Source organism: Acomys russatus, chromosome 5 (assembly GCF_903995435.1).
Source record: "Acomys russatus chromosome 5, mAcoRus1.1, whole genome shotgun sequence".
NCBI lineage: Eukaryota > Metazoa > Chordata > Mammalia > Rodentia > Muridae > Acomys > Acomys russatus.
In genome coordinates this window covers 14601804-14627245 of record NC_067141.1, presented here as the reverse complement: position 1 = coordinate 14627245, position 25442 = coordinate 14601804, and the positions used below count along the sequence as shown (strand labels likewise).

General features: G+C 46.0%; 1 protein-coding gene across 1 annotated transcript in view; it reads left to right on the top strand.

Moving 5' to 3' along the window:
• The window catches only part of Adam12 (ADAM metallopeptidase domain 12), a 328346-nt gene that overhangs the window by 182619 nt on the left and 120285 nt on the right, over nucleotides 1-25442 (top strand). The window contains exon 4 of the mRNA XM_051145478.1: nucleotides 24364-24442. Within this exon, the coding sequence (XP_051001435.1) occupies nucleotides 24364-24442 (79 nt within the window). The remainder of the gene's footprint in view (nucleotides 1-24363; nucleotides 24443-25442) is intronic.

The following is a 25442-nucleotide window of genomic DNA, read 5'->3' as shown; positions in this document are numbered from 1 at the left end:
ACATCCTACCATTTGTCACCTTCATGGTTCCTCTTTTTAACTTCTATTTTTCTTTGCCTTGCTCATCTCATTTGTTTTTGTTGTTGTTAAATTTTTACATTATTGCTAAAGTTTTTTGTTACTGGTGTATATTATATGCTCATGCACCTGATGTGGGGGGAAGGAAATACAAGCCACAACACAAATGTGAAGGTCAGAGGACAACTTGCTGGAGCCAATTTTCTCCTTCCATCTTTACCTGGGTCCCAGGGGTTAAACTTGGCTTTGCCCACAGGCCTTCATCTGCTGTGCCTCCTCACTGGCCCTGTTTGTCTTTTACCACCTAACTAAACACTTAGTATTTAACATATATACGTGTAATTAATGTTTCTTGAAGGGACAGCTGTATAGTTATCAAGATGGCTGACTGGAGACTAGGGGAAGAGGTCTGGGTAGGTGGGTAACTGCTGGACAGAAGCATGGGTGTTTGGATGGGAAGGTGGGTGGATAGATGACTAGATAGCTAGAAATATAAATAGGTAGATGATAGAACTGGTGGCAAAGTGGATGGATGTTTAGAACAGTGAATGAATGGATATATTTCCAAAGACTTCTGTCCTTACCTATGACATATCAGTAACTACAACAAACTGAGTAGGGTATGGTGCCTGGTCATATGTTACTGTCCCGCCCTGCTTGAATTATTTGGCAGAATTAAGGACCGTGGTCAGGATTCCTATGTAGTACAGTCTGTCTACTGTAGCTACTTTTAATCCTGCTTCTAGTACTGAGCTCATGTACTTTTCCCTATTCCAGAAGGTTTTCAGTGTATTGTTGAATAATTCAAGAGTATTTAGTATAACTGCAACCATGATGGCCCGCACTGCAGAAATACAGAGCCACATGGGGAACTGAAAACCCGAAAAGTAATAAACTCACTCTTCATTAGCTTGCTTTTTAAGGAACTGCTTTTGTGCATGATAAGGCTGTATAATTGAGTAGGGAGATGAATAAATAACATCCAACACAAACTTCATAAATACCTACGTGAAGAAAATAAGGTGCTTTGGCTACTTGATCTTAAGTCCCTTTGGAACAAGTACTCCACAGACCCTAGAGCTCATCTTCTGGGGGCAGGGGGAGAACTGATACATGTTGCATTTGGATTTCCCATATTTTTCTCTTTAATACTTCAGTGATTTATTATTGCTCTCTCATGAGAGTGGAGGTTGATGTTAAATGCTACGCATGCATTTAAACACATATGGATAACGCATATAAATGCTCACTCATGTGCACACAGACTCACATTCATGCACAGGTACACACGTGTTCACACACACATACGTGCTTGCATGCACATGCACACACATGTACACAGAACCACCTGTACACATATGTGCATACATGCATACACACACCTGTACCATTGTAACAGTTATCTTATACTACAGCTATGGCTCCTGGGGAGGAAATAATCACATTGGGGCCCCTCCTTTCAGCCATCAGACTATGACTTTTTTCACTTCTACAAGAAGTATCCTTAGAGGCATGCAGAAATGGACCTGGGACAGAAGAAGCTGCTAAGTCCAATGGATGGCATCTTAACACCCATAAAACTCCTGAGACACTTTGCTCTTTAAAAATGGGAGATATTTAGGACCTCATTTTTCTCAACCTAGATTTGAATTTTAAAAAATGTCTCCTTAACAGAAACCAGAGAGAGGGTAGAGGCAACTGGGGCTCAGGTCCTCTTCCATGGAGAAAAAGAGCCATCTGTTAACATACAGCTAAATTCCCTTCTTCTAGCTTTTGTCTCATAAAACTATATTAATTGTAGTGTGCGCACAGACACGAGAGAAAGGGAGAGAGAGAGAGAGAGAGAGAGAGAGAGAGAGAGAGAGAGAGAGCGAGAGCACTATTTCCCAAGTTCTTTGGAATCTAAGGAAACTGAGGCAGTGAGTTTATGGACCTAAGAGCCCAGTAACACAGAAACTGGTTCCTGGGGTCAGCTGCAGATGTCTGTCCTTCCTGAATTACAAGGTGTAGCTCATGGGTATAGGACAAGATGAAAATATTTGGGAAGGTTTTACTAGCTACAGTCATTTATGCAGCATAGCCCTGAAGGCCTGTAGCCACAGGAGTAAGGTTTAAACTTCATCCCAGCCACTTATGAGAAGGACGACCTTAAAACATTCTTCATCTTTCTAAACATAGGTCCTCATATGTCAGCTATGGCAATGACAGTGCCTGTGGATTGTGGAAAGGATTTAAAGATTGTTTAATGGAGTGCCAAGGCCACAGCATCCATCCCACATCACACGTTGTTTCTAATCATATCATCTGTATTGTGTCAGTATGATTCAGATGTGTGCTGTATAGACCCTGAGACCTAAAGAATATTTCTCTTTGAAGAATAACTTTTGTAGACATTTCAAAAAAAAAAATCAAAGCAGAATTTTTCTCTGAGAGATTTATTTGCATTACTTTCAATTATATGTATACATGAATATCTCAGCACTTGGGTGCAGGTGCCTGTGAAGGCCAGAAGGGGGCATCAGATCCCTCGAGCTGGAGTTCCAGGCAGTTGTAAGCCTCCTAATGTGGGTACAGGGGATGGAATTCTGGTTCCCTAGAAGAACAGGGCACACTCTTAATCACAGAGACATTTCTCCAGCTTTCCTGGAAGAACTTCTTTCCTGAAATTATAGGGACATCTCTTGGTCAAATCACCGAAGATGCTCACACACCATCATCACATTCAGGAAGCCTTCCCTATATACTCAAACATCTCTAGTCTACCCGAGTGCTTGCATTCCACACTATGGCATGCCAGACGTTAACCAACATGCAGAATCTGGGATACTTTATTTCCATTTGTTTTCATGTTGGTTACCGTGCAAACCTGGCGGCCTTTGGTGACACAGACCATGTTCTAACTCACCTCTTTCCTCTCAGTATCCAGTGTGGCATGTAGAGGCGCTCAGTGTTTGCTGTGATAATGCACAAGCTGACTCCTATTCCCTGAATGCTGCTGCATGTAGTCAAAATGCAGAAGAGGTGTCTATGACTCCATAGCATCTTCCTACACAAGAAAGGTACCATGCATGTCTCTACACAAAGTCTAAACATTTCTGAGTTGCTCCAACCCTTTCTCTAGAGTCACCCATTTTCTTCTGCATCTAAAGTTCATCAATTTGTTTCTTTTCTTGTTTTCCTCCTAATTAAAGCCCATTGTTGCTTTCTACTCTTTTCAGTATCAAAGAAGATATGGTTGTTTCCATAAGCACACCGAGAAACACACTGTTTTTATATATTTGTCTTTAGAAGAAGGAGCCTCTGACAAATTGTATGTTTCTAGTTGCTGGCTACAGGCACACGGGTAAAGATGCTTCTCAGTGACAGCCACTAGATTCTAACCTCTTACGAGGCCTGAGGGAAAACAAACGGGGAGTACAGGTATTTTTTTTAGGTTTTGCCAGCATGTGTGATTGATTTGAATTTAGATGTAAAATTATCAAATTTTATAAAAATGTGGATTAAGAGGCTAGAGAGATGGCTTAGCAGTTAGGAATATACTTACTGTTCTTACAGAGGACCCAGAATTGGTTTCCAGCACCCATATGGCAGTTCACAATCACCCTTATATACACAATGCAGGTGCATACACACACACACACACACACACACACACACACACACGTGCGCACGCACACACACACATGTAAATGTTTACATACATATGCGTATGTGAAATAATACACACAAATAAATATAGATTAGTAACTGAAACATATCATAACCAAGTTCCTGTGATAAATACAAGTTCCTTGCTTCTTTGGGAGCCTGTTTGCTCTCTACACAATAACACTTAAAAAAAAAAAATCCATTTCTGTAGGAAAAACCTGGGAGGTGTTTCTGAGGCAGGGTCTTACTACAGAGTCCAGACTGGCCTCGAGTTTGCACTGGGTGTCTCTCATGTGCTGAGATGACAGGCGAGCACCACCATACCTGGCCTTACCATTATTGTTGAAATGACTTTATCTAATATAGCCATCGAGAGAGTAACACTACCATTTCCACCAATACAAGCCATAAACAAAGCACAAAATGCTTGCTCAGTTATGGCCAAGGTTTTGGTCTTAGTATCAGTTAGCATCTGAACTGGCATTAGAGGGAGGTTAATGAATTGAGTTCCACCGTCGCACGAAGAGGAGCTGAGCTTTCTGTGGAGAAGCTGAAACATGGCACCACGGACTTGAGCCGTACACCAAGGCCTAGCTCTGATTCCTTTTGTTATTGTTGTTGTTTTTACTTTGATCACTTTACATCCTGATTATATCTCCCTCCCTAGTTGCCTCCCAGTAATACCCTCCCCCCCCCCCCCGCTAGTCCTCACAAAGGGGGACCCCCTCCTCCCCTATCATCTGACCTCAGCCTATCAAGTCTCATCTGGACTGCCTGCGTCCTCTTCCTCTGTGGCCTGGCAAGGATGCCCCACCAGGGAGAACTGATCAACGTGGGTGGGGGGCAGAGTCCATGTCAGAAGTAGCCTCCACTCCCCATATTGTGGGGCCCACACAGAGACTGTGCTGCCTACCGACTACATCTGAGCAGAGGGGCTAGGTCCACGCCATGCATGGTCCTTGGTTGGTGCATCAGTCTCTGCAGCACTATCTCACACACACACACACACACACACACACACACACACACACACACACACACACCTCGATTAGTTGGCCTCCTTGTGGAGCTCCTGTCACCTCCAGGGCCTTCTATCCCCCAACTCTTCCATAAGACTCCTTGGGCTCCACCCGGAAATTGGCTGTGAGTCTCAGCTTTTTTTTTTTTTTTTTTTTTTGAAGCTGTGGCAGTGAAGGACATTTGGTAGCTGCCGGGTCTCCCTCTGTTGCAGCACAATCAAACATGAACTAACTCTTGATTTTATTATTACCCTTTGTTGTTGCTTATTTGCTGATTGCTATCTCAGCTTTGCCCTGGGCTTCCTGCCCACATTCCTTAAAAAAAAAAAAAAAAAGTGTTGTTTACTTTTGTGTTTTAAATAAGTAATTCAAAAGAGTGGAAAAACTCTTTCCTCATTACAGTTTCCAATCGTCCAGTAGGCTCTGGAGGGGACTTAGTTAGTCCCAGTGCATTACCCGTGTTTTTTACTTCCTAGGTGTGTAATCTTAAACAAGCCAGGTATTCTCCACACCTCAGCCATGCCTTCATCTGACAGCTATAGAACAGTAAGAATCACAGGCCCTTGGGAGCCTTTTAAAATGTTAAGTGAGATCATGGTAATAAAAGCGAAGCACCCTTCATTCTGGGAAGCAGGGGCCCAGCAAACAGTGGCCACTGTCATTGTTCCTTAATTACCATTATCATTGTTATAGCGTCACCAGTGTGCACTCCCCCATCCTGTGACCCCCTGTGCTCACTTCCTTTTTGTACTCACAGTCTGACAGTGCCTTCTATTCACCTCTTTGTGCTCCTTAGTATATTCTTACACCCAGCTTCTCCTTTCATAAAAGCCCTCGTGAACATTTCCCACAATGCACTTCAGCGGCATACAGCCATGAATGAACGCTAAGTGCAGCACAGCGAAGACCCGCTTCTCCCTCATTCTGCACTTTGCCACACTTAGTCTCCCAACAAGACGTAAAATTAATGGGGGACTGGGAAGATGAGGGGTTAAGAGTGATGGCTGTACTCTCCTGAAAAACTGGGCATGGCTGCACCTGCACCTCTGTATCCCCAGCTTTGTGAGGGATGGAGACGGAAGATGGCTGGAACTTGGCTTCCAAGCCTAGCTCCAGGTTCAGTGAGTAATCCTTTTTATAGAGCAGAACATTTCGTCTACAGAGAAAAATGTCCTTTGATAGCCTCTGTACTGAAACAAACACACACACAATTGTGTGTGTGTGTGTGTGTGTGTGTGTCTGCATGTACTTTTTTAAAACAACCCCACTGTGGCTCTCTACAAATGGGATAGCACGTTCCTCAATGAAGGGACTCTTCTGCAAGAGCCAGAGGCACTTGAGGACCTCTCTCTCTCTCTCTCTCTTTCTCTCTCTCTCTCTCTCTCTCTCTCTCTCTCTCCTCTCTCCTCTCCTCTCCTCTCGTCCCGTCTCTACTCTCCTCCTCTCTCTCTCTCTCTCTCTCTCTCTCAATCTCCTCCATGGACTTGGCCGTAAACCCTGACAACAAGCAGTCCCTCACATCCTAGTGGAGTGACACCCAGCCCCTTAACACTGAGAACCTCTATCATGTTGAGAACAGTAGGAGATTTTCTTCAAAGCTCTTCTAAATCGAGTTTTCATCCCCATTTGTTATTATAAGTCATTATTTTAGGCCAGGAGAAAGCCATCATATTTTAACTCATTCTTCTTTTACAACTGAAACAAAAGACTCGAGTTGGCTCTGCGGGACACATAACCCAGAGTGTCCTTAACTCAGCTAGCAGCACAGTCTGACGGCAGAACCCACGGGATGACTCAGAACCCTCTGCAATCGCAGCATCCTGCCGTTTCTGGGTTGGTATTCTCTCTGCTCTTCATATGTCTTAAATTTCATCTGGTGTCTTTATTTACAATGACAGTAAAGTCTATTTCATATCACATTTAAAAGAATCCCCTAAGAGGCTTGGTGATAATTAATCCCACCCTGAAGTATTACAGAGCCAGAAGTTTGACTCATAGCTTTGGGTGGAGAGCACCATTTACCTCTCTCACCGAAGGCAAAGGCCAATGGGCCTGGGGAGGGCCTGGCACGCATGGGAATCCAAGATGCTTCTGCAGTTGGATTCTTTGTTTCTTTTTTTTTTTTCCTTGCTGTGCTGGAGTTTGAACTTGTGGCTCCATGCGTGCTCAGTAACCCCTGAGACACATCCTTAAGTTCTCCTGTTTTCTTTTTACATTTCAGACAGTCTTCCTAGGTTGCTCAGGCTGGCCTTGAATTTACTCCATAATCAAGGATATCAAGGATGGCTGGCCTTAAACTCTCAATGTTCCTGTCTCAATTTTCCAAGTAGCTACACTGCCATACCCAACTGGTTTTCTTTATTTTAGAGAGAGGAGAAGAGACAGAGAAAGTAGTGACTACATGAGCACATCTATGTGTGCAGGCATGTGTGCCTGTGGAGACCAAGGTTCAACCTCTGCCACACCCTACCGTGTTTTTAGGATCCATTCCCTGCTTTGGCTAGGCTGGCTGACTATAAAACCCTAGGATCCCTCCACACACACCCACACTGAGTTTACAGATATGCCCTACCATGTTGGGCTTTTGCAAGGGTGCTGGACTTAGGTCTCCATGAGTGTGTAGCAGACACTTCACACACAACCGTCTCCTCAGGCCCCAGCTGCCATTCTTTTCCTTGGAGCAACCTGTAGCTGTAACTGTGTGTATTTGAAGTCTTAGCTGAACTAACTCAATGCATGGTCTGTTTTTTGTTGTTGTTGTTGTTGTTTTGTTTTGTTTTATTTTGTTTTGTTTTTGTTGTTTTGTATGTGCCTCCCAGTTCTCTGACCTGGGACTGTGGTGACGTAAGCCACTGTGGAAGCCATCTGTGGCTATAGGGGACAGACAGACATCTGCTGATGCCAACTTGCTGAGTGCCCACGCACCAGATGCCAGATTTTGTGTCAAAAGTTTTGTCCACTGATCTTGCAGACACAGGGAGAAACTGGCTTGCCCACCTCTGGGGTTTCCGTACCAGTCAGGTTCCGTCACATGAAACATGGCCCCATGGAAATCCACACTGACCATGTAGAGGGACTCCTCCTCCATCCACCAACAGCTTGGAGAGCAATGTGGCTGGTGGCTGGGCTGGTTTTGCAAAACGTGTTGCTCTTCTATGTGGTTAGATGGTGCAAGTGACCCTTCTGTCCAACTGCCACAAGCCTACGATCACATCACAGGGAAATCCCAGCTCTTCTCTCTCTAACTCTGTTCCACTGAGATAACTAGGTTAAGCTCAGAACTCCATGTCCTATCCTTAAGTACTTGGACAAAAGAAACTTTGGTGGGGGGGGGTGCACTTATATAGACAGTTTCCAAAGCAAGCCCTGTACACAGAAAAGAGAAAAACATACTCCATGTTGCACTTCTGGCAGCCCTCCCTGCTCTCTTAGAAAACATATGTTTAAAATAAACCCCCCTGGAAATCTCTTCTTGGTGTTCCAATAGTTGGCCTGTTTTGGTTTTTTTGTTTTCTGAGTCATTGTTGTGACTAAATAATAATAATATTTTGTGGAGTTGCCCTGGGAGAAGATGGGCCCCAGATTAGGGGAGGCAAAGCTCTCTGCACCTGGCTGTGTGGCCCATGGGCTTCTGAGTGCTGCAAGCATCTCTCTAAGTGCACTCTCCTCCCCTGCAAGCCCACCCCCTCCTGTGTGTGCTCTACTGCTTGCTTTGGCTGCAGATCACTGCTAGGCTATTGTTTGTTTCATTCTTGGAGGACTACACCCCTGAGGTGGTCGGTCTTGCCTCCTCCTGCCTGGGCCTCCTCTCCCTCCATCCCTCATACTTCTGAGCAGGAATGCTCTAAGCAGTCACAGGGGTAGACCTCATTTCTCCTGCTCAGAGGCAGGGAGTGGTAAAACCCAGGACGGCTTTGACCTAAAGAAAAAGATTCCACTGGGCTCCTGTCCTTCTCATCCTCGGCCCATTCGCAGCAGCTACCACCTGTTTCTCTCTATGGCCTCTTCGTTTTGCGGAGGAGATTGTAGGGAGGAAGTAAAAAGGCCTGAGGCAGAGGAAAAGCAATATAGAGAGCTTGGGATGCCTTGGGAAGTCACTGCCCTGGCTACCTGAATGAAGGGAGGAAGTGCTCCTACACAGATGCAAGATGTCCTGGGGCCATTTAGGATGGTCTTTCTCCTTCTACCAATCGTGGTCTTTCCCCCCTAGGCCCTAGAGACATTTCACAAGATCCATGAGGAACAGGACCATCATCCACAGTATCATGAACAGTCAGGCTCTGCATTAACTATGGGCAGGCAAAGGCTGTAGAGGTGGGAAGAATTCCCAGGGGCCAGCTCAGGAAGAGTGTGTCTTCCAGCCATGAGCCACACAGAAGCTAGGTAGCAGCACCTACGCAATAGCTATGTCCAGAGCCCCAACAGTAGCACTCACTAGCATCCCCCTCCACCTTGCTGAAGTGACCACGATTCCATCAGTGAGGGACTGGGGGACATCTGCTCTCCCCCAGATGAGATACTAGGAAGACAGATATAAATCTTTGCTCTAAGACAGAGCAAAGGGACATGGTGGGTAATGTGGGAGCAGGTCCTAAGTAGACAGTGCTGGAAAGACAAGGGAACTGCTCTGGCAACTACTCGGGTTCAGCTCTCAGCACCCACATTAGGCAGCTCACAACTGCCTAGAACTCCAGTTCCAGGGGCATCTCCATCCTCTTCTGTCCTTTGAGGGCACCTGCACATACATGATGCACATACAGATTAGCAAACACACACATATGTGCATAAATAAAAGTTAATTAAAAAATGTTTAAAGTAGCTCTGAGTCTGCTGCTGTGACACTGAGACCAGAGTGGATCGTTAAAGGGAGGCTCCTGGGTGACACATGTGTGGCCAGTCACAGATCTGAAATGCCAGCCAAGGATTTAGGGGCAAAGGGCCATGATGTGTGTGTATGTCTTAATTCTCACTGGTTTAGAAAACTATATATTGCATTTGCACACAACAGAGAGAGAGAGAGAGAGAGAGAGAGAGAGAGAGAGAGAGAGAGAGAGAGAGAGACAGAGACAGAGAGACACAGAGAGACACAGAGACAGACAGACAGACAGACAGACAGACAGACAGAGGGAGGGAGAGTGCTCATGTTGTGAGCCATCTTGTCTTCTGAGATACGGTCTCTCCCTAGCTTGGAGCTAGGCTGACTGGCCAACAAACCTTGGAATCTGCCTGTTTCTGCATCTCTGGCACTGAAATTACAAGCACAGGCCACCACGCTTCTGAGTTTATTTTCTTTATAGATGAGTTCTCGAGACAGAACTCAGGTCCCCATGCTTGCAAGGCAAGGACTTTATCTAAGGAACCATCCCTAAGCCACAGTGCCACTGTGACACCCAATAAAATGAGCACAGATTCCACAGGCTCATCCAATAGCTGCTCCAGATTTGGAAGTTCATAGTGAAACAGAGCTCTGTCCTATGGGGGTGGGGCCTGAAATGTGATTCTTTAGTTTTGGAAACACCCAGGCTTCTGGGGAGAAAAGCAGAGTGTCAGTGGTATTTTATGGTGGTATTTTTTTTTATGGTGGTATTTTATCCATTTTCTATATCGATTCAGCTCCCCAGTCTCTGACTGGGGAGAGGTGACTTTGTCATGGTTGTTCCCTGGCTGTGGAAAGTGCTGATTAATTCAATAACTTTCCAGGTGACTGGAGAATTCCTTTCAGGGAACCATGGAGGGTTACTGAGGCAGGTCATTACAGATGACATTTTTTAGTCATTAAACTACACTTCCCTCCCTGCTCAGCATATTTAGCTCTTTTTCCCCCTTAGACACATGGAAAGCGTTCAGCTCTTAATGAAGAACGTCTTTCTGGAGCGTGTCTTTAGTGGTACACATGATGTCATCCCAACTCCTAACTTCGCATGCAAGATTGTTGTGTGAAAAGGAAAGCACAAATCTCATCTGAATCTGAGTTTCTGGGTGCTTTAGAAGAAGTATTTTTCTGTTTTCCTTTTTGGAAGAAAAATGGAAGGAAGGAAGGAAGGAAGGAAGGAATCACTGCATTTTCCAGGCCTTGGAAGGCAAACAGATTGAGAGCATGCTGCTTGCTTGCTTGCTTATGTTTGTTTCTTTTCCAGACAACGCCCATCTAATCAAGAAAACTCTTGTTCTAGGGTAGGTACATTGAGTAAGCATTTTCCCACTGTACCCAGGAAACCTTGGGGCTGTGGTAGTGGGGAAAGTTACAACCAAAAGAAAATTTGGAGCTAGGGTGATAGCTCAGTGGGCCAAGTGCTTATCACATAACCATAAGGCCCTGAGTCCAGCCCTCCGAGTCCCATGAAAAAATGTAGTGGCACGGCTACCCATGTCTGTCACTAGCACGGGTAGGGGGACCTGAGGGGTCATTCTTGCTAGCGGGGCTAGCTGAAACCGTGAGCTCCAGATTCAGTGAGAGACCCTGTCTTAAAGCAGTAAGTTGAGGAAGACATTAAGGACACCATCAGGAATCTGGATGTCAGCCTCTGGTCTCCACACATACACACCTGCCCCGCCATCACACACCCACACCCATACACACCGGCTGTCGCATGCTCTGTCATTGCCTCAATTGCCAGCTTTTTATAAAGGGGCTCCAAGCGTTAGAATGTCAGTACAGCATGTGACCCCAGAGACTTCACAAATGTCTTAGATTACTATCTCGATCAAATATGGACCAACACATCACCCTTCCATGGCTTTTAGCTAAGTTTACAGTTTGAGGCCACATAGCTTATTGCAGAATTCCATTTCTCATGGCCCAAGAAAACACTGTATCGAGTATTGACTTGTTTAACTAACTCCCCATGGTCATCCATACTGCCTTCACCTACGAGTAATGGGAGGAATATAAAATATTCCATCCACCATCCTGACAACACTACTTCAATTCTTGTAGAAAATCAGCTGTTGGGATTAGCTGTACTCTCGTGCAACCTACAGGGCTGGAAGTGAAAGCAGAGTGGAGGCACAGGAGAAAATGTTCCTTCGAGAGGCCATCTAGAGGAAAGGGAGGGCAATTCAAAGGCCCCACTGTGGGAATGTTGGTCATGGGGGCCTTTATCCCGGAGAGAGAGCCATCCATGGTTTATTGTCACTGGCCTGGCTTTCGATGATTTGTCCCCTGGGCTCTGGGCCACATGAGACCTAAGTGCAAAGCTCTGCTTAGGATAGAAAAGAAAAGAAATTGAGATTTCAACCTAGTCCTTGGAGGTCAATTACCGAGAGGAAGGCACAGGGGCTTGAGGGTTCCACGTACTCCCTGTAGCTTCTTTAAAACAAGAGAGACCAGTCCTCCCCATGAAGACAGAATCCAGCAACTAAAAGTCAGGTGGGATTTATTGCTTTGTTCCACAGTTTTATATCTTACATCCTTTTGTTGTCTCAGGGACGTGCACTGCCCTTTTGTAAGTTCTTTTGCAAACAGCAGTGCGCACTGGCTGCTAGCAGACACCCTGGCTCTCCTAGGATGTCCCAGCTCAGTCCTAGGATCTGAGCAGGAAAGCATGTGTGCCTCACTGATGAGGACTCTGCATACCCAGGCTCACAGTCAGGGCCCCCTTCTTAGGAATCCAGGAACCATCTATTTAGATGCAGAGGCATTTCTTGGTGGCCTCTGCAAGAGGGCATGAGCAGTTCTGCAGGCTAGTTTGGAAATCTCCAGGACGTAGGGGTCTTTTTCTGTCTTGTATCACTCTCTGGCAGCGATAGCATGGAAATTTGCAGAGCAGAACTCTCTTTGAGTAAGCAGAAAGGAACAAATTTGATCTAACACACATTCTGTGAGCTTGGTTCAATGTAGGTCAGTGTCTAAGAGAGCCCAGCTGGCCAGCCTGCTCGTCTGCCTGGGAGCTGGCTGGCTGGCTTCCGCCTAGGCCAAGAAACTCCCCCTCAGCCCCAAGCACCAATTAATAAAAGCTCCTCTTCATACAGTGCGGGTGAGGAGAGCGGGGCTGAACTGCATCCAGATTGCTGGGAAAATGCTTACCCAATCGGCAGACCTGAGTTCTCGCCAAGGGTAGCTGGTATGTGAAAGGAACACGTATACCAGACACAGTCATTCTGAAGTTCAAGGCTGTGTGTCCAAGGATTAGAAGGTGTTTGAGCTCCATGCCAGCCAGAGTTACATGCCAAGACTCTATCTCCAAACAAACAAAAGACGTGTGTTGGTTTGATGGTTCCTAACAACTTGCTAAATGTTTTGTTAATGCTGGAAATGTAGAAACAGATCCTTGAATAACTATCAACTATATGTGTGTGTGTATCTATCTATCTATATCTATCTATATATAGATATACATATATACATATATATAGTTGATAGTTATTGATTTTAGAGTAGGGATAACTTCTACTCCCTCTTCAAAGCAGGAAAACAAAAATAATACTATTGATATTATCTGTAACTTCAGTTGATATATCTTTCTCATTCTTAATTGTGTGTGTGTGTGTGTGTGTGTGTGTGTGTGTGTGTTATATGTACGTATTTAAACATCTAAGCAAGTGCTCCTGTGTGTGTGCACACATGCATGTGCAGGCCAGATACCAGTGTCTTCATCTATCTCTGCCTCATTTTTTAGAACAGCATCTCTCACTGAACCTGGCACTCACTGACTGCCTAGGCTGGGCGCAGAGCAAAAGGGGGTGGGGGGGGGAGAGAGGAAGTGAGCTCCAGCAATCCACCTGTCTCCACCTTCCACCCCCACCCGCACCCCCAGTGCTGGGGTTAGACACATGCCACGATGTCCATCTTTTGCATGGATGCTGGGGATGCAGGTCCTCATGCTTGTTTGTCAGGCCCCTCCCCCACTGAGCCCTCTTCCCTCTTGCTTGGCTTTGCACAGGAGATGCCCCTCACAGGCTGTATTCAAGCCTAGCTCCCCAGCTGCTTGTGTGCACTTGAGAGATTTTGGAGGCTTGAGGAGGTGAGGCCTTGTTGAAGGAGCAGATAGTTGGAGACAGGTCCCTGAGGGGGATGTTGTCTCTGCATGTGCGCCCTCTCTCTTGCATTCTCCTTTATCTCTGGCATGAAGAACCTATTCCACCCTCTATGCCTAGTGCCATTATGCCATTTTGACCAATAAAGGGGGCATGAGTCCAGGGCATAACGTACTTAATTAAGCATGTAAGGTCTTATCCTACCTGGATTTTGTTACAGAAACTAATGAAACATTCTACAAATGCTAACGCATGAATTCTCTGGAACCCTGAGCAAACAGAAGCCCTGCCTCCCTATGTGGAGCTGTAGTCGCTAACTAACACACAGCTCAGTCAAACACGTGTCCATGGAGCACACGCTAGCCTGGAAGCACTAGGATAAGAACTGAGGTGGCAGAGGAGAGACAGCCTCTGCCCTGATGGAGCTGCTCACCTCAAACAAACCACTCAGCAGCTAGGGAACGTTCAGAGCCCAGACGATGGGTAAACATGAGACACAGAATGAGAGAGAAGCAGGAGGGCAGCTTGTGGGGTTCAGGTAACTGAGTGACCATGAAGAGGAAGAAAGAAGTCCAATGCCCATCATGACAAGAAGAGTGCAGGCTTTAGGGAACCAAAAGGACCCACCCAGGCAAGCAGAAGGAGTGAGCAGAAGGGCCTGGCCACCCAGGGGAGCAGGAATGCCATACTTGGAGATTTCATTTTAAAACATCACCATGGCTGTCATATGGTGAGAAAGAAGGACCATATTGGTGAAAAAAAAAATGACTGTGAGGTCCTGTTAAGCTCTCCTAGCAGGTTAGATGAGAGAACATGGTAAGCTGAAACAGAAGACAGGGTGAGACTGAGGAGAGCCACAGGCTAATGGGTGATCATTACCCCAGTTTTGTTGGAGCTGGACAGATGGCTCAACAGTTAAGAACAGGTATTGCTCTTGTAGGAGATGTGAGTTTGACTCCCAGTACACCCAATGTATGTAGTTCAGGACTGCCTAAAACTCCAGCTCCAGGAAATCTGACACCCTCTTCTGGCCTCTGAGGACAAGTGCACTCACATGCACATGTGCACATGTGTGAGCATGTGCATACAAGGGAGGGGGGGAGAGAGAGAGGGATCTATGCACAAAATTATTAATTACTTTTTGTAAGCATACAATGTAGATGTGGCCTGGGGTGTTTATTAAATGTTGTGAAATATTGTACCTTCACAAGTAGACACTGTCACCCTTGCTGTAGATAAGAACATGCCAGCATCAGGTTGGGCCCTGTTCCCAAGGGCACAGAAAACAAGGCAAAGCCAGGCTGGTCTGTTCGGTATTTATTACCCATTTTGAAGAAAGATTTGTCTTCTCGTGTAAACTGTTATCACTTAGAACTGCTTCTTCCCAGACATCTTTCAGATGGTCACAGAAACCCTTTGGGAGCGTGACAAGAGATGACCAGGGATGTCAGAGTGACCTCCTTCATCTCTGACAGTACCAGGCAGGCTGAGCAGGCACATCCCTCCTGCATGCTGGAGGCAGTCATTCCATTGAAGAAGTTGTTCATTGAAATGACCATCAAGCCTTGCGCTGGGTAGAATGGAAGGAAAACATTTGTCTCCACTTACAGGTAGACATGGCTGAGGACAGGGTGTAAGGTGGCTTAGCACCTCACCCCTGGGTAGATGTGGCCTTTGGACTGAGCCTGTGTCTGTAAAGGTTGTCAAATCCTGTCCTTGCCACATTACTGTAATGAGTTAAAAACCCTCAGGTTATAGCATGTGGTGTTCCGTCAACTGTGTGGGTGCTCAGGGAGCAGAGGCTCCTAAATGTCCCTCGCAGAGCAGGGTACCATGCACAATTAAAACATGAATCCCAGTTGACGCTGTGGAGCTGGAGCGATGGATGGCTCAGTGCTCTAGCGTGTGCTGCTCCTTCAGAACACAGGAGTTTGGTTCCGAGCACCCAACTCGGATGGCCCACAATGTTTGTAACACTAGCTCCTCTCTTGGAACTTCAAGGCCCTCTTCTGGCCTCTGTGGTCACTTTACCTGCACTCCCCTTACACACACACACACAAACACACACACACACACACACACACACACACACACACACACACACACACACACACCAATAGTTTTTTAACAAAATAATTAACCTTAAAAAATAAGTTGACTTGGCTTCCGGAGTCAAGCCCAGTTGGTTGTTTTCAGACAATATCTAGGTTGTCTGAAATGCATAATTTCTTGTTTATTATCGGTATTAGGCAGGCTTGACTGTTCAGTCTTACATGACTGAATTTACAGTGGCCCATTCTGTAAATAGTAGTGTCAGCTCTTCCTGCCCTGACACAAGTGACCACACCTGAACGAGTGTCCTATAGACACTGCCAAGAATGTTCTAAACATGAGATCTGAACACGTGAGTGGGAGATGTAGCTCAGTGCGTAGAATGTGTGAGGCCTTGGGTTCAATCCCCCAGCACTACTAAAACCAAACATTGGGGCATGTGCCAGTAGTCTCTCTGCACTCAGGAGGTAGAAAGATGAGACTCAGAAGTTCCAGATCAGCCTCCCTTACATAGCTAGCTTAACACAAGCCTGGGGTACACAAGTTCCTGTCTTGAAAAATACATAAAGTTGAAAATGATGTGGCTTTGCAGGAGCTCTCGTCAGTGCCACCTGCTGCTGCTGGTGGTGCCAATAGTGGTTATTTTTCCTTAAAGAAATGTACTGAAGCCTGAGAAAAGCCACTGTTTGCACAGGTCAACAGAGTCCTGGAAGCAGGCAGTCTAGCTCTGACCCTGTGATCCATTCCCAGAGAAGTGGCTCTGGGGCCTTACTTATCTGTAAAAATAGTTAATGTGTTTTCAACTTTTCCGTCTGTGGGCCACCTCTCCCCCAACTGTATTAAGCTTGATAATTCTCATACAATGGTGATGGGCCACATTCAAAACTTTCAAATGACATGATCCTTTAAAACAAGGGACCGTTGCCCAAGGGCTTAAGGGTTTCAGCGAGAGAGCTGAGGATCAGGAAGAAGACACCACCATTCCCACCTGCTTTTACATCTTGGCTGGACAGACAGTTGACTAATGAGTCTGGTGATGTTAATACTAATTGTCAGCTTGGTGGACCTAAAACCACCTGGGGGACAAGCTTCTGGGCATGGCTGATGACGTTAGCCTCTGGGCATGCCTCTAAGGTTAGGCGTCTGGGTTAACTAAGGTGGGAAGCCGTGCTGTAACCGTGAGCGGCACCATTCCCTAGGCCGGAGCCTTACACTGCATAAGCAGTAGAAATCAAGATGAGGACTAGCACCTGCCTCTCTCTTCTGACTGTGGATGCAACTTGCCAGCTGTGCCAGGCTCTCTCCCCACCCCTTCCCCGCCATGATGTGTACCCTCAACATGTGAGCCAAAACATAGCCTTTCTCCCTGGGAACTTCAGGATGTTTTATCACAGCCACAGGCATGGTGACTGAAGCAAGTCCTGTGACTTGAAAGAGATTTCCACTTAGGTGACACTGACATCAGTGGCAGATGAGAGTAGCTGAACTCAAGAGAGCCATCCAAAAAGGCAGCGATGGCATCATATCTCTGTATGGATGCCCACGCTTTGATCCAAACTCTGCACATTTGTTAGTGGAGACATTCAATTAAGAAATTATTTTTTCAGAAAACTTCATTGTCCCTTAACAGCTCCCAAAATGCTGATCAACAGTTTTATTTATTTATAGTGGTTTCTAGAAACTAAATAAGATCTGGGCAAAGAGCATTTTCTTCTTATTGTTGCTGCTGCTGCTGCTGCTGTTGTTGCTGTTATTCCAGAAAAGAAAGCACAACATGTTTGGATATTTTGAGCATTTTAGCAAATGGGCATCTGTCACTATCACTTTCCACCTCATTTTTAGAAACAGGGCTTTCACTGAGCCCAGAGCTCACTGGTTGGCTAGACTCGCAGCCAGTGAGCTCAGAAGGATCTGCTTGTCTCTGGCTACCCTGCACCCCCAGTGCTAGGGTTATAAATGGGTGTAATTGTACTGAGAACCCCAGATCAGGCCCTCATGCTTGCATGGCAGGCACTTTACCAACTGAAGCATCCGCCCTGCCCCTCTCCTCTTACCCGCCACCCCCGCGCACTGACTTTCTAGTAAACTATCTGTCCCCTCACAGTAACAGGTCAGTGGTTCCGCCCAGCCTAAACTTTTTGCTACAAACCACAAAGCATCCTTCAAAGTCCATGGGGCTTTGTGCTGATCTGCTTCTTCGTATTTACTCTAAACTTGCCTAGCTCTAATTTAGGTCTAGATAATACTAGAGAAAATAGGGCTATCACAGTAAGTAGGCAAACACGGACCCTAGTTTTTCACTACTTTTTATTGTGTGCTGTATTCTTAAAGCTGTAGGTGCTGCATTTCCACATTCAGGCAGGGGAAAAAAAAAAAAACATGGCCCGCATTTCCATAATGGATGTCTTTGTAATGTGTGGAATAACAGTCTGTGATGAAGCAAATCCGCATGTCAGAGGCTCTGCCTGAGTATCAAATGAGTCTTTTTTCACTGAAGTCCATGCACACATGTGACTCAACAGCAGAGAGAATCCACAGTGACCCCACTGGTGGTGGCTGGTAGCAAGAGCTGTCTTGTGACACTTCTGTATGATTGTCCTACAGGGTAATTACACCCACAAGACCCATGTACACTCTTCAAAGAAATACTAGGGGGGAAAGTTGACATATTAAGCATGAATTCTAGTGGCCCAAGGAATTGATGCCACTCTGCCATTTCTCTGTTTCCCTCATTTGAACAGTTGTGAAATTGATACCAAGGAATCAGAGTTCATCTAAATGACCTCCAAAGTTTTGAGAACTCTTTATCATCACTACTGTTGTTGTTGTTGTTGTTATTGTTTAATTTTGCTTACGTGTGAGTCTGCTTATAGGTATATGAACGTGAGTGCAGGTGCCCATGGAGGCCAGAGGTATTAGATTCCCTGGGGCTGGAGTTACAAGTGGTTATAAGATGCTGGACATGGGTGCTGGGGACTGAACTCAGGTCCTCTGGAAGAACAATTAGCGCCCTTAACTGTTGGGGAATCTCTCCAGCCCCATGATTTTAGAATGACTAAAACAATGAGGTCCTGTATATGACTGTCCTCACTCCATACCCCATTCTAAGATCAGAGAAAAACCATTTAAGTCCTATCTCTGTTTATTGGTCTAATCAGTTTGGATGGAGTAGCTTTTCTGTAACATGTTTGTCAGTTACATTCCATCCTCACCCTGTGCCAGGCACTGGGCTAGTCTGGAATGTTCTGCCCTCTGTCCCAGCTCATTGTGGGAGTAACAAGCAAACAAAAAATAACATAGACAAGCAAAGGCTAAAACCTTGCAGAACACAGGAGAAAAGTTCACTCAAGGACGGCATCGAGAGAGGGGCTCCTGGAGACCCAAATGAGGAAGGATAGCCACAGGTCACTTTAATGGAATTTATCTCACTCAAACTATCTAATTACATAATGGTAAATGCATGGAAGTATAATTTGAATGTTGATCCCCAAAAATCCACTTGGAGGTCATTTGTGCTTTGGTTCAATGTCCAGACATTTTCAGAAATGCATATTTTGTAAGAACTTCACCTACGTCATAACGTTTTACTGAAAAGCCTAAATGACCATTTTCAGCCATGTATGTCCAGAGATTTTGAAATCAGAGAATACAATGCATGGTGTCTCTACTCCAAGCCACACCCCCAAGCCACATACAGTCCTCTGCTAAAGGTACACAAGCAAGGAAAGACCCCTCGGCATCACACACTCAGTGTGCATGAACTGAGCTGGCCAGTTCCTATCTTACCTCCCACCCCCAGCCATTGTCAGCATCTGCTGTTGTACTGGGCCCCTCCTGGGTGTGGCTCCTGGATGTTACAGTGTTGTCCTGGTCCTTTGTCCACTCACACTGACCTCCTCCGTAACCTCTCTGTGTCCTTCCTTCCCTCAAAGTCTTTTCCATGCCCCTGCCAGACTGAAGGAGTGTTTCAAAGCTGCTGTCAGCTCATGTCACCACTGTGTGTCATCATGGCTCCTGTTGTAGGGGACAAAAGCAGTGACGTGTAGCAACCTGTAAGAAACACTCCCAGATACCTAACACACACACACACACACACACACACACACACACACGTGAATAGGAGCTGCATGCACCACCACATTCACTAAACCCAGAAGCCCAGCCTGCTGTCCCTGTATTCTGTGCCTTTCAGTGTGTGGCCACTCCCAGCTGGAACGCCCTTAATATCTGTACTTTACACATTTGTTCAGAGGTAACTGGTTCTCTCCCATCACTCTCCCAGTGTTCCTGGGTACCAACTCCTGGGCCAGCTTCAGGGCTTAGCAGCAGTTCCCTGACCCCAGGCAGAGCTCTGGGGTGTGTCTCTCATTCAGCTGTGGCCACTCTGAATCTCTCCTCCCCAGATGGGGAAGCACATGCTCTGCCTTACCTCCAGGGTCCAGCACAATTATTATCGTCAGCTAAATGAGAACATTATTTAGGTATCATGCAAACAGGAACCAGCAACATCAGCTCCTGGCACAGTTAAGATGCATTTCATTGTCTGGTGTGGAGAGAAGAGAGTGCCTTTGTTCGGTCAGCTAATCTAATAAGCGGAGGGAAGGAATGTTCTCATGAAATTATGCATCCACCTTCTGCTGCCATTTACTCATGGAGAGCCATCTAACTTGATTTTCTCTTTGGGTAAAAATATAAGACCCTTGCCGTCGTATTTCCAGTACACCCATTCATTATCCATCTGCCCTTCTTCATTTCCTCCCGGGGCCTTTGACTTCCAGCCACTTAGAAACTAGACGTACATCTCGCAACTCTGATCTAGCACCTGCTTGGTTTTGCTGAATGCGCTGGGGAGGGAGGGAGGACATGAGGGAGAGTCCTAGGCATGACAGGACAGGACTCTGTCCCCGTGCACTCATTTAGCCCTTATTCTAGTCATACTCGCTTCTCCACTGTTTGACATGGCACCTGCAACACGTGCTCGGAAGATGTCACCTGACCTGCTTGGGAGGACTGGTGGCTCTACAAGACATGATGGCACAAACTGTGGGGCTGGGACGAGGGCTCAGTGGTGAAGAGCATTGTTGTTCTCACCCAAGAACCTGCATATTGCCTTACAACCATCCATTGTTCCACTTCCAGGGGAGCTGACGGAATCATCCCACACCTTCAGGCAGCAGATGTGCATGTAATACATAAACATGCATGGAGGAAAACCACTCATAGACATAAAATCAAAACAAGTCACGTTGTGTAAAAGTACAAACTATGGTGTGACTTTACCCAGGTCATCTGAGCACCCTTGTAATCTCTGTTGTGATTGTTGTTGTTTTGTTTTGTTTTGTTTTCTTGAAACTAAGAACAGTGTCTAGAGATAAAGCTGAGTTTGCTGATACAAGTCTGTACTCTCCAAAGCTGAACCAGGATCTGGAGCTCACACTTAGGCTAAACCTCTCTCAAGAGACAGAAGACAAATAAATGAACAAACATAACAGTACACACCCCTACGGCTAACGACGACTGACCAGAGCGAGCTGAAAAGGACAGCACCACCGAACATGCCAAAGTAGAGGCAGGAAAAGGGAAAATAGAAATGTGGTCCCAACGTTGTTCAAAGAACCACAGGCGACTAAGGAAAGCTGGGCACAGAAGTGGCCTTCCTCGGGGAATAGAACATGAAACAATTGTCCAGGGCCAAACAGTCATCCCTGAAAGCATCCATACAAATAACATTGCATGGAATGAACAGGCTGTGTGTGTGTGTGTGTGTGTGTGTGTGTGTGTGTGTGTGTGTGTGTGTATACATATACATAAACATATATTCATGCAACAACAATTAAGGAAAGTGGGGGGAGGGGCGGGAAGTATACAGAAGGGTTTGGTGGGAGAAAAGAGAACTGTTATAATTAAATTATAATCTCAAAAAGCCAATTTTTAGAGGACGTCCTCAGCAAAATTTTACTAGCTTGGGAAGAAGGCTGCGTGGGCGGGCTGCACTACTGGGAGCACACTGGTGAATGAACAGCCCCTGTGGCTTACGTTCTGGAGAGCAGAGAGGCAAAGCATAAACAGATAAACTAAAGCAAATCAGAATGCTATGCAGGAAGCCAAAGGGCTCTGCAGTGGGTAACTCAGATTCCACATCAGAGGAGGGGCCGCCTGGCAAGACAGCATTTACACTAGGAGAAGACGGGTGAGAAGGAGCCAGGCATGTGACATACCATGCAAAGAATATCCCAGACACAGGATATGGCAAATGCAAAGCCCTTGTTGGAATGTTCTAGAACCACCCAGGGACTGGTTGTTGGCCAGAGAAGTGCGAACCAGAAGAGCAATTACTCAGGTTGGAGTCAGAAGTGGCACAGTTGCCTGGGCTGCCCACCCCAAGGCCTGCTCAGAGACACATGAAGGGCAGAAGCAGACAGTGGTATGTCAGAACTCTCCGGAGCCTCAATGTTAACTCGACTGTGTTCTCTCTCACTCAAAAATCATTTCAAAGACAATTAAAATCTCCCTTCCTGCTCCCCTCTGCTCTGCTCCAGACATGCCAGCAAGGCTACCATTCTCCTGAGCATGGACCTGTCCAGAAGGCCTGTGCACTTTGGGGGTGGGTTTTTGAGACCCTGCCCCAGTCACTGGGCAAGTCCTCCCAAATGTTTTTTTTTTTTTTTTTTTTTCAGACTCTGGAGGTGAGTGAAACTCTTACAGCTCAGGAGAAACTATGGGTGGTTGTCAACTGCCCATGGTTTGTTTTTTGCTGCACCGTCCTGAAACTCTCGTGGATAAGTACATCCTATCTCAGACCCACTGCAACAGCCTAGCTGACTTAAAATAGGCATGCATGTTTCTTGAATGTATTGAGACCCATGTGAAACAGGGATATTGCCCTGAATAGGGGTACTGTTTTGAACTTGCCTGGAAAAGCACCAATGCAATTTGAGTTTGAGAAGAAAGCCTCTCCTCTATTGCAAACCCAGCATCTATCTCCACCTCTCTGAATTGAGGTACTTACCAGGATGTCAGCTGCAAACTCATATGGAACCAGCTCAAGCCAAAAAGGGCCTTGTTGGAGAGAAAGATGCTACAGCATGCAAGTAGCTGGACCATCTCTCTTCTTCCCTTCATCACTGCCAGGTTAACAGGTATGTGTGCTTCCAGCATCCTCTCCAAGTGGAGGCCAGATTGAGGGCAGCTCTGCAGCCACACCTTGAGCCTTGAGAACTCAAGGAAAAGCCCCTTCCCAGAAGTCCCAGCGCAAGAAGGCTATCTGCAAAGGAGATCAGTGATTGGATGGGCTTGGGTCACATGTTTGTCGCTTGCCCTTAACAAGGAGAACAGGTGGTATGAAGAGTGACTGTACCACCTCTTCCACTGCTCCTCCAGTGACTCAGAATTTGAAACCACTCTGGACTCTACTGCCCTGACAGATGAAATCAGATTCTATTTAGGCCCTTTCTTGCCCTATACTACCTGGCTTCCTGATTCCAGGTCTCCAGGTGGCCTGTACTGGCTATCCTCAGCCTGGGAGTCCCGCCATCCCTACCCACTCTGATGAACTTCGCCCACCTCCTCGCTCTGTTATGGCACAGTGGTGTCCAGTTCCCTCTGCAATGCTTTCTTGATCCTCCACCTATGGCACATTGCTTCACCCAGGAACACAGCTCTTGCATTCTGAGAAAGTCTCCTCTGTCATCTTACCAGGCTGTAGCATCCTCAGGAGCAGAGACTAGTCTGATTACCTTTGTGACCCAGCCAGTGGCCTTTCCACTGATTCTAGTTTGTGGAACAATGTGACATGTGGGGATGGGATCTCCCAACTTAGAAACCTTTCTGTACAACGGTATCTAAGTGTGGGGTGGGGTGGGAGGGTACGGCGTGTCATGTGGTGCTGGGAGGATGATGGCGAATAGTAGGGTATGGTGGGATATGGTGGAGGATGGTGTGTATCAGGAATATGAGGATGGTGGGATACAGTGGGGGGATGGTGTGTTTCAGGAATATGAGGATGGTGGGATACAGTGGGGGGATGGTGTGTATCAGGAATATGAGGATGGTGGGATACAGTGGGGGGATGGTGTGTTTCAGGAATATGAGGATGGTGGGATACAGTGGGGGGATGGTGTGTTTCAGGAATATGAGGATGGTGGGATACAGTGGGGGGATGGTGTGTATCAGGAATATGAGGATGGTGGGATACAGTGGGGGGATGGTGTGTTTCAGGAATATGAGGATGGTGGGATACAGTGGGGGGATGGTGTGTTTCAGGAATATGAGGATGGTGGGATACAGTGGGGGGATGGTGTGTTTCAGGAATATGAGGATGGTGGGATATGGTGGGGGAATCGTGTGTCTCAGGAATATGAGGAGTGTGGAGAGGTGTCCATCTAGGTACGTGGTGAGTGCCAAACCATGTGCCTGAGAGGAATGGGATCAGGAAAGTGAAGGGAGACCCCACAGGTACCACATGGACAACTCTTCAAAAGATGCTGCAGACTGTCTTCTACTTGGGCCCCCTCCAAATTCTCCCTGGAAACCTGAATAGCTGAAGCCCTTTGGGAGCCTCAGTGCGTTGTTTCCTCCCTACCCCTGAGATGCTCACAGCAGGCTCTCCATCTGCCATACTCATTTTTTTACGTCATTTCTGTTTCCACAGGGGACTCATTGCCAAGGGCTTCACGGAGACCCACTATCTGCAGGACGGTACCGATGTCTCCTTCACTCGAAATTACACGGTAAGTCCTGAGTGTCTGGGCCGACAGACCCCTGTACCTGAAATCTGTGCTGACATTTTGTAGCTGGTTTCCTCTGAGCGAAACACATGCCCGGATTCTTAGTGTAGGCCCCAGGAATCCCTGGAGAAGCCAGACTCACACCTCACATTCCAGCTCTCAGGAAACTGAGGCAGGAGGATCACTGAGGTTAGAGACTAATGTATGCTATAGAATGAATTCCAGGACAAGCTGAGCTGCTACAAAAGGAGACCCTTCCTCCAAACAAACAAGCAAAAAATCAGCTTTTTTTTAATCAAGAGAGTTTATTATTATTATTATTATTATTATTATTATTATTATTATTATTATTATTATTATTATACACACACATAGACATACATACAAAATAAATTACGTACAGCAAGGAGAACCACAAAACAATCAGGAATTATATAAATGTTATATTCATAATGTTTTGGCTATTTGTATTTGGCAACCTTGAAGAAAATATCTTTCCCATCTTGGTGAGTATAAAATTCTGAATATAAATCAATATCTATCATATCTCATATCAACTTAAAACATCTATCTAGACCTAAAAACACCCTAAACAATTAAGCTTAACTGTAAAGCTAAACTATCTTGCCTTCAACCCCATCAGAGACTTGAAAAGGAATAAAACTAAATTAATTACCTAAGTAAACAAAAAGTTCAGGTTAGCAGCTTCCAAAAATAGAAAAAAAAAAAATGACAGAGACAGTTTGCTGCCTCAAATGTCACCCAAAACTCTCTATAATGTTGGAGCATCATCTTCAGCCTTCTGGCCAGTATATTTGACAGACATAATTGTGAGGCAGGAACTACTGAGGACTTGCTTACCCTGTCTTGGCAGAGTTTGGCCATCGACTCTTTAGCCAGACATGGTGACATTGACTTTTAATCCCAGCACTTTGGGAGGCAGAGGTACATGGATCTCTATGAGTTCAAGACCAACCTGGTCTATATATATCCAGAGCTCCAT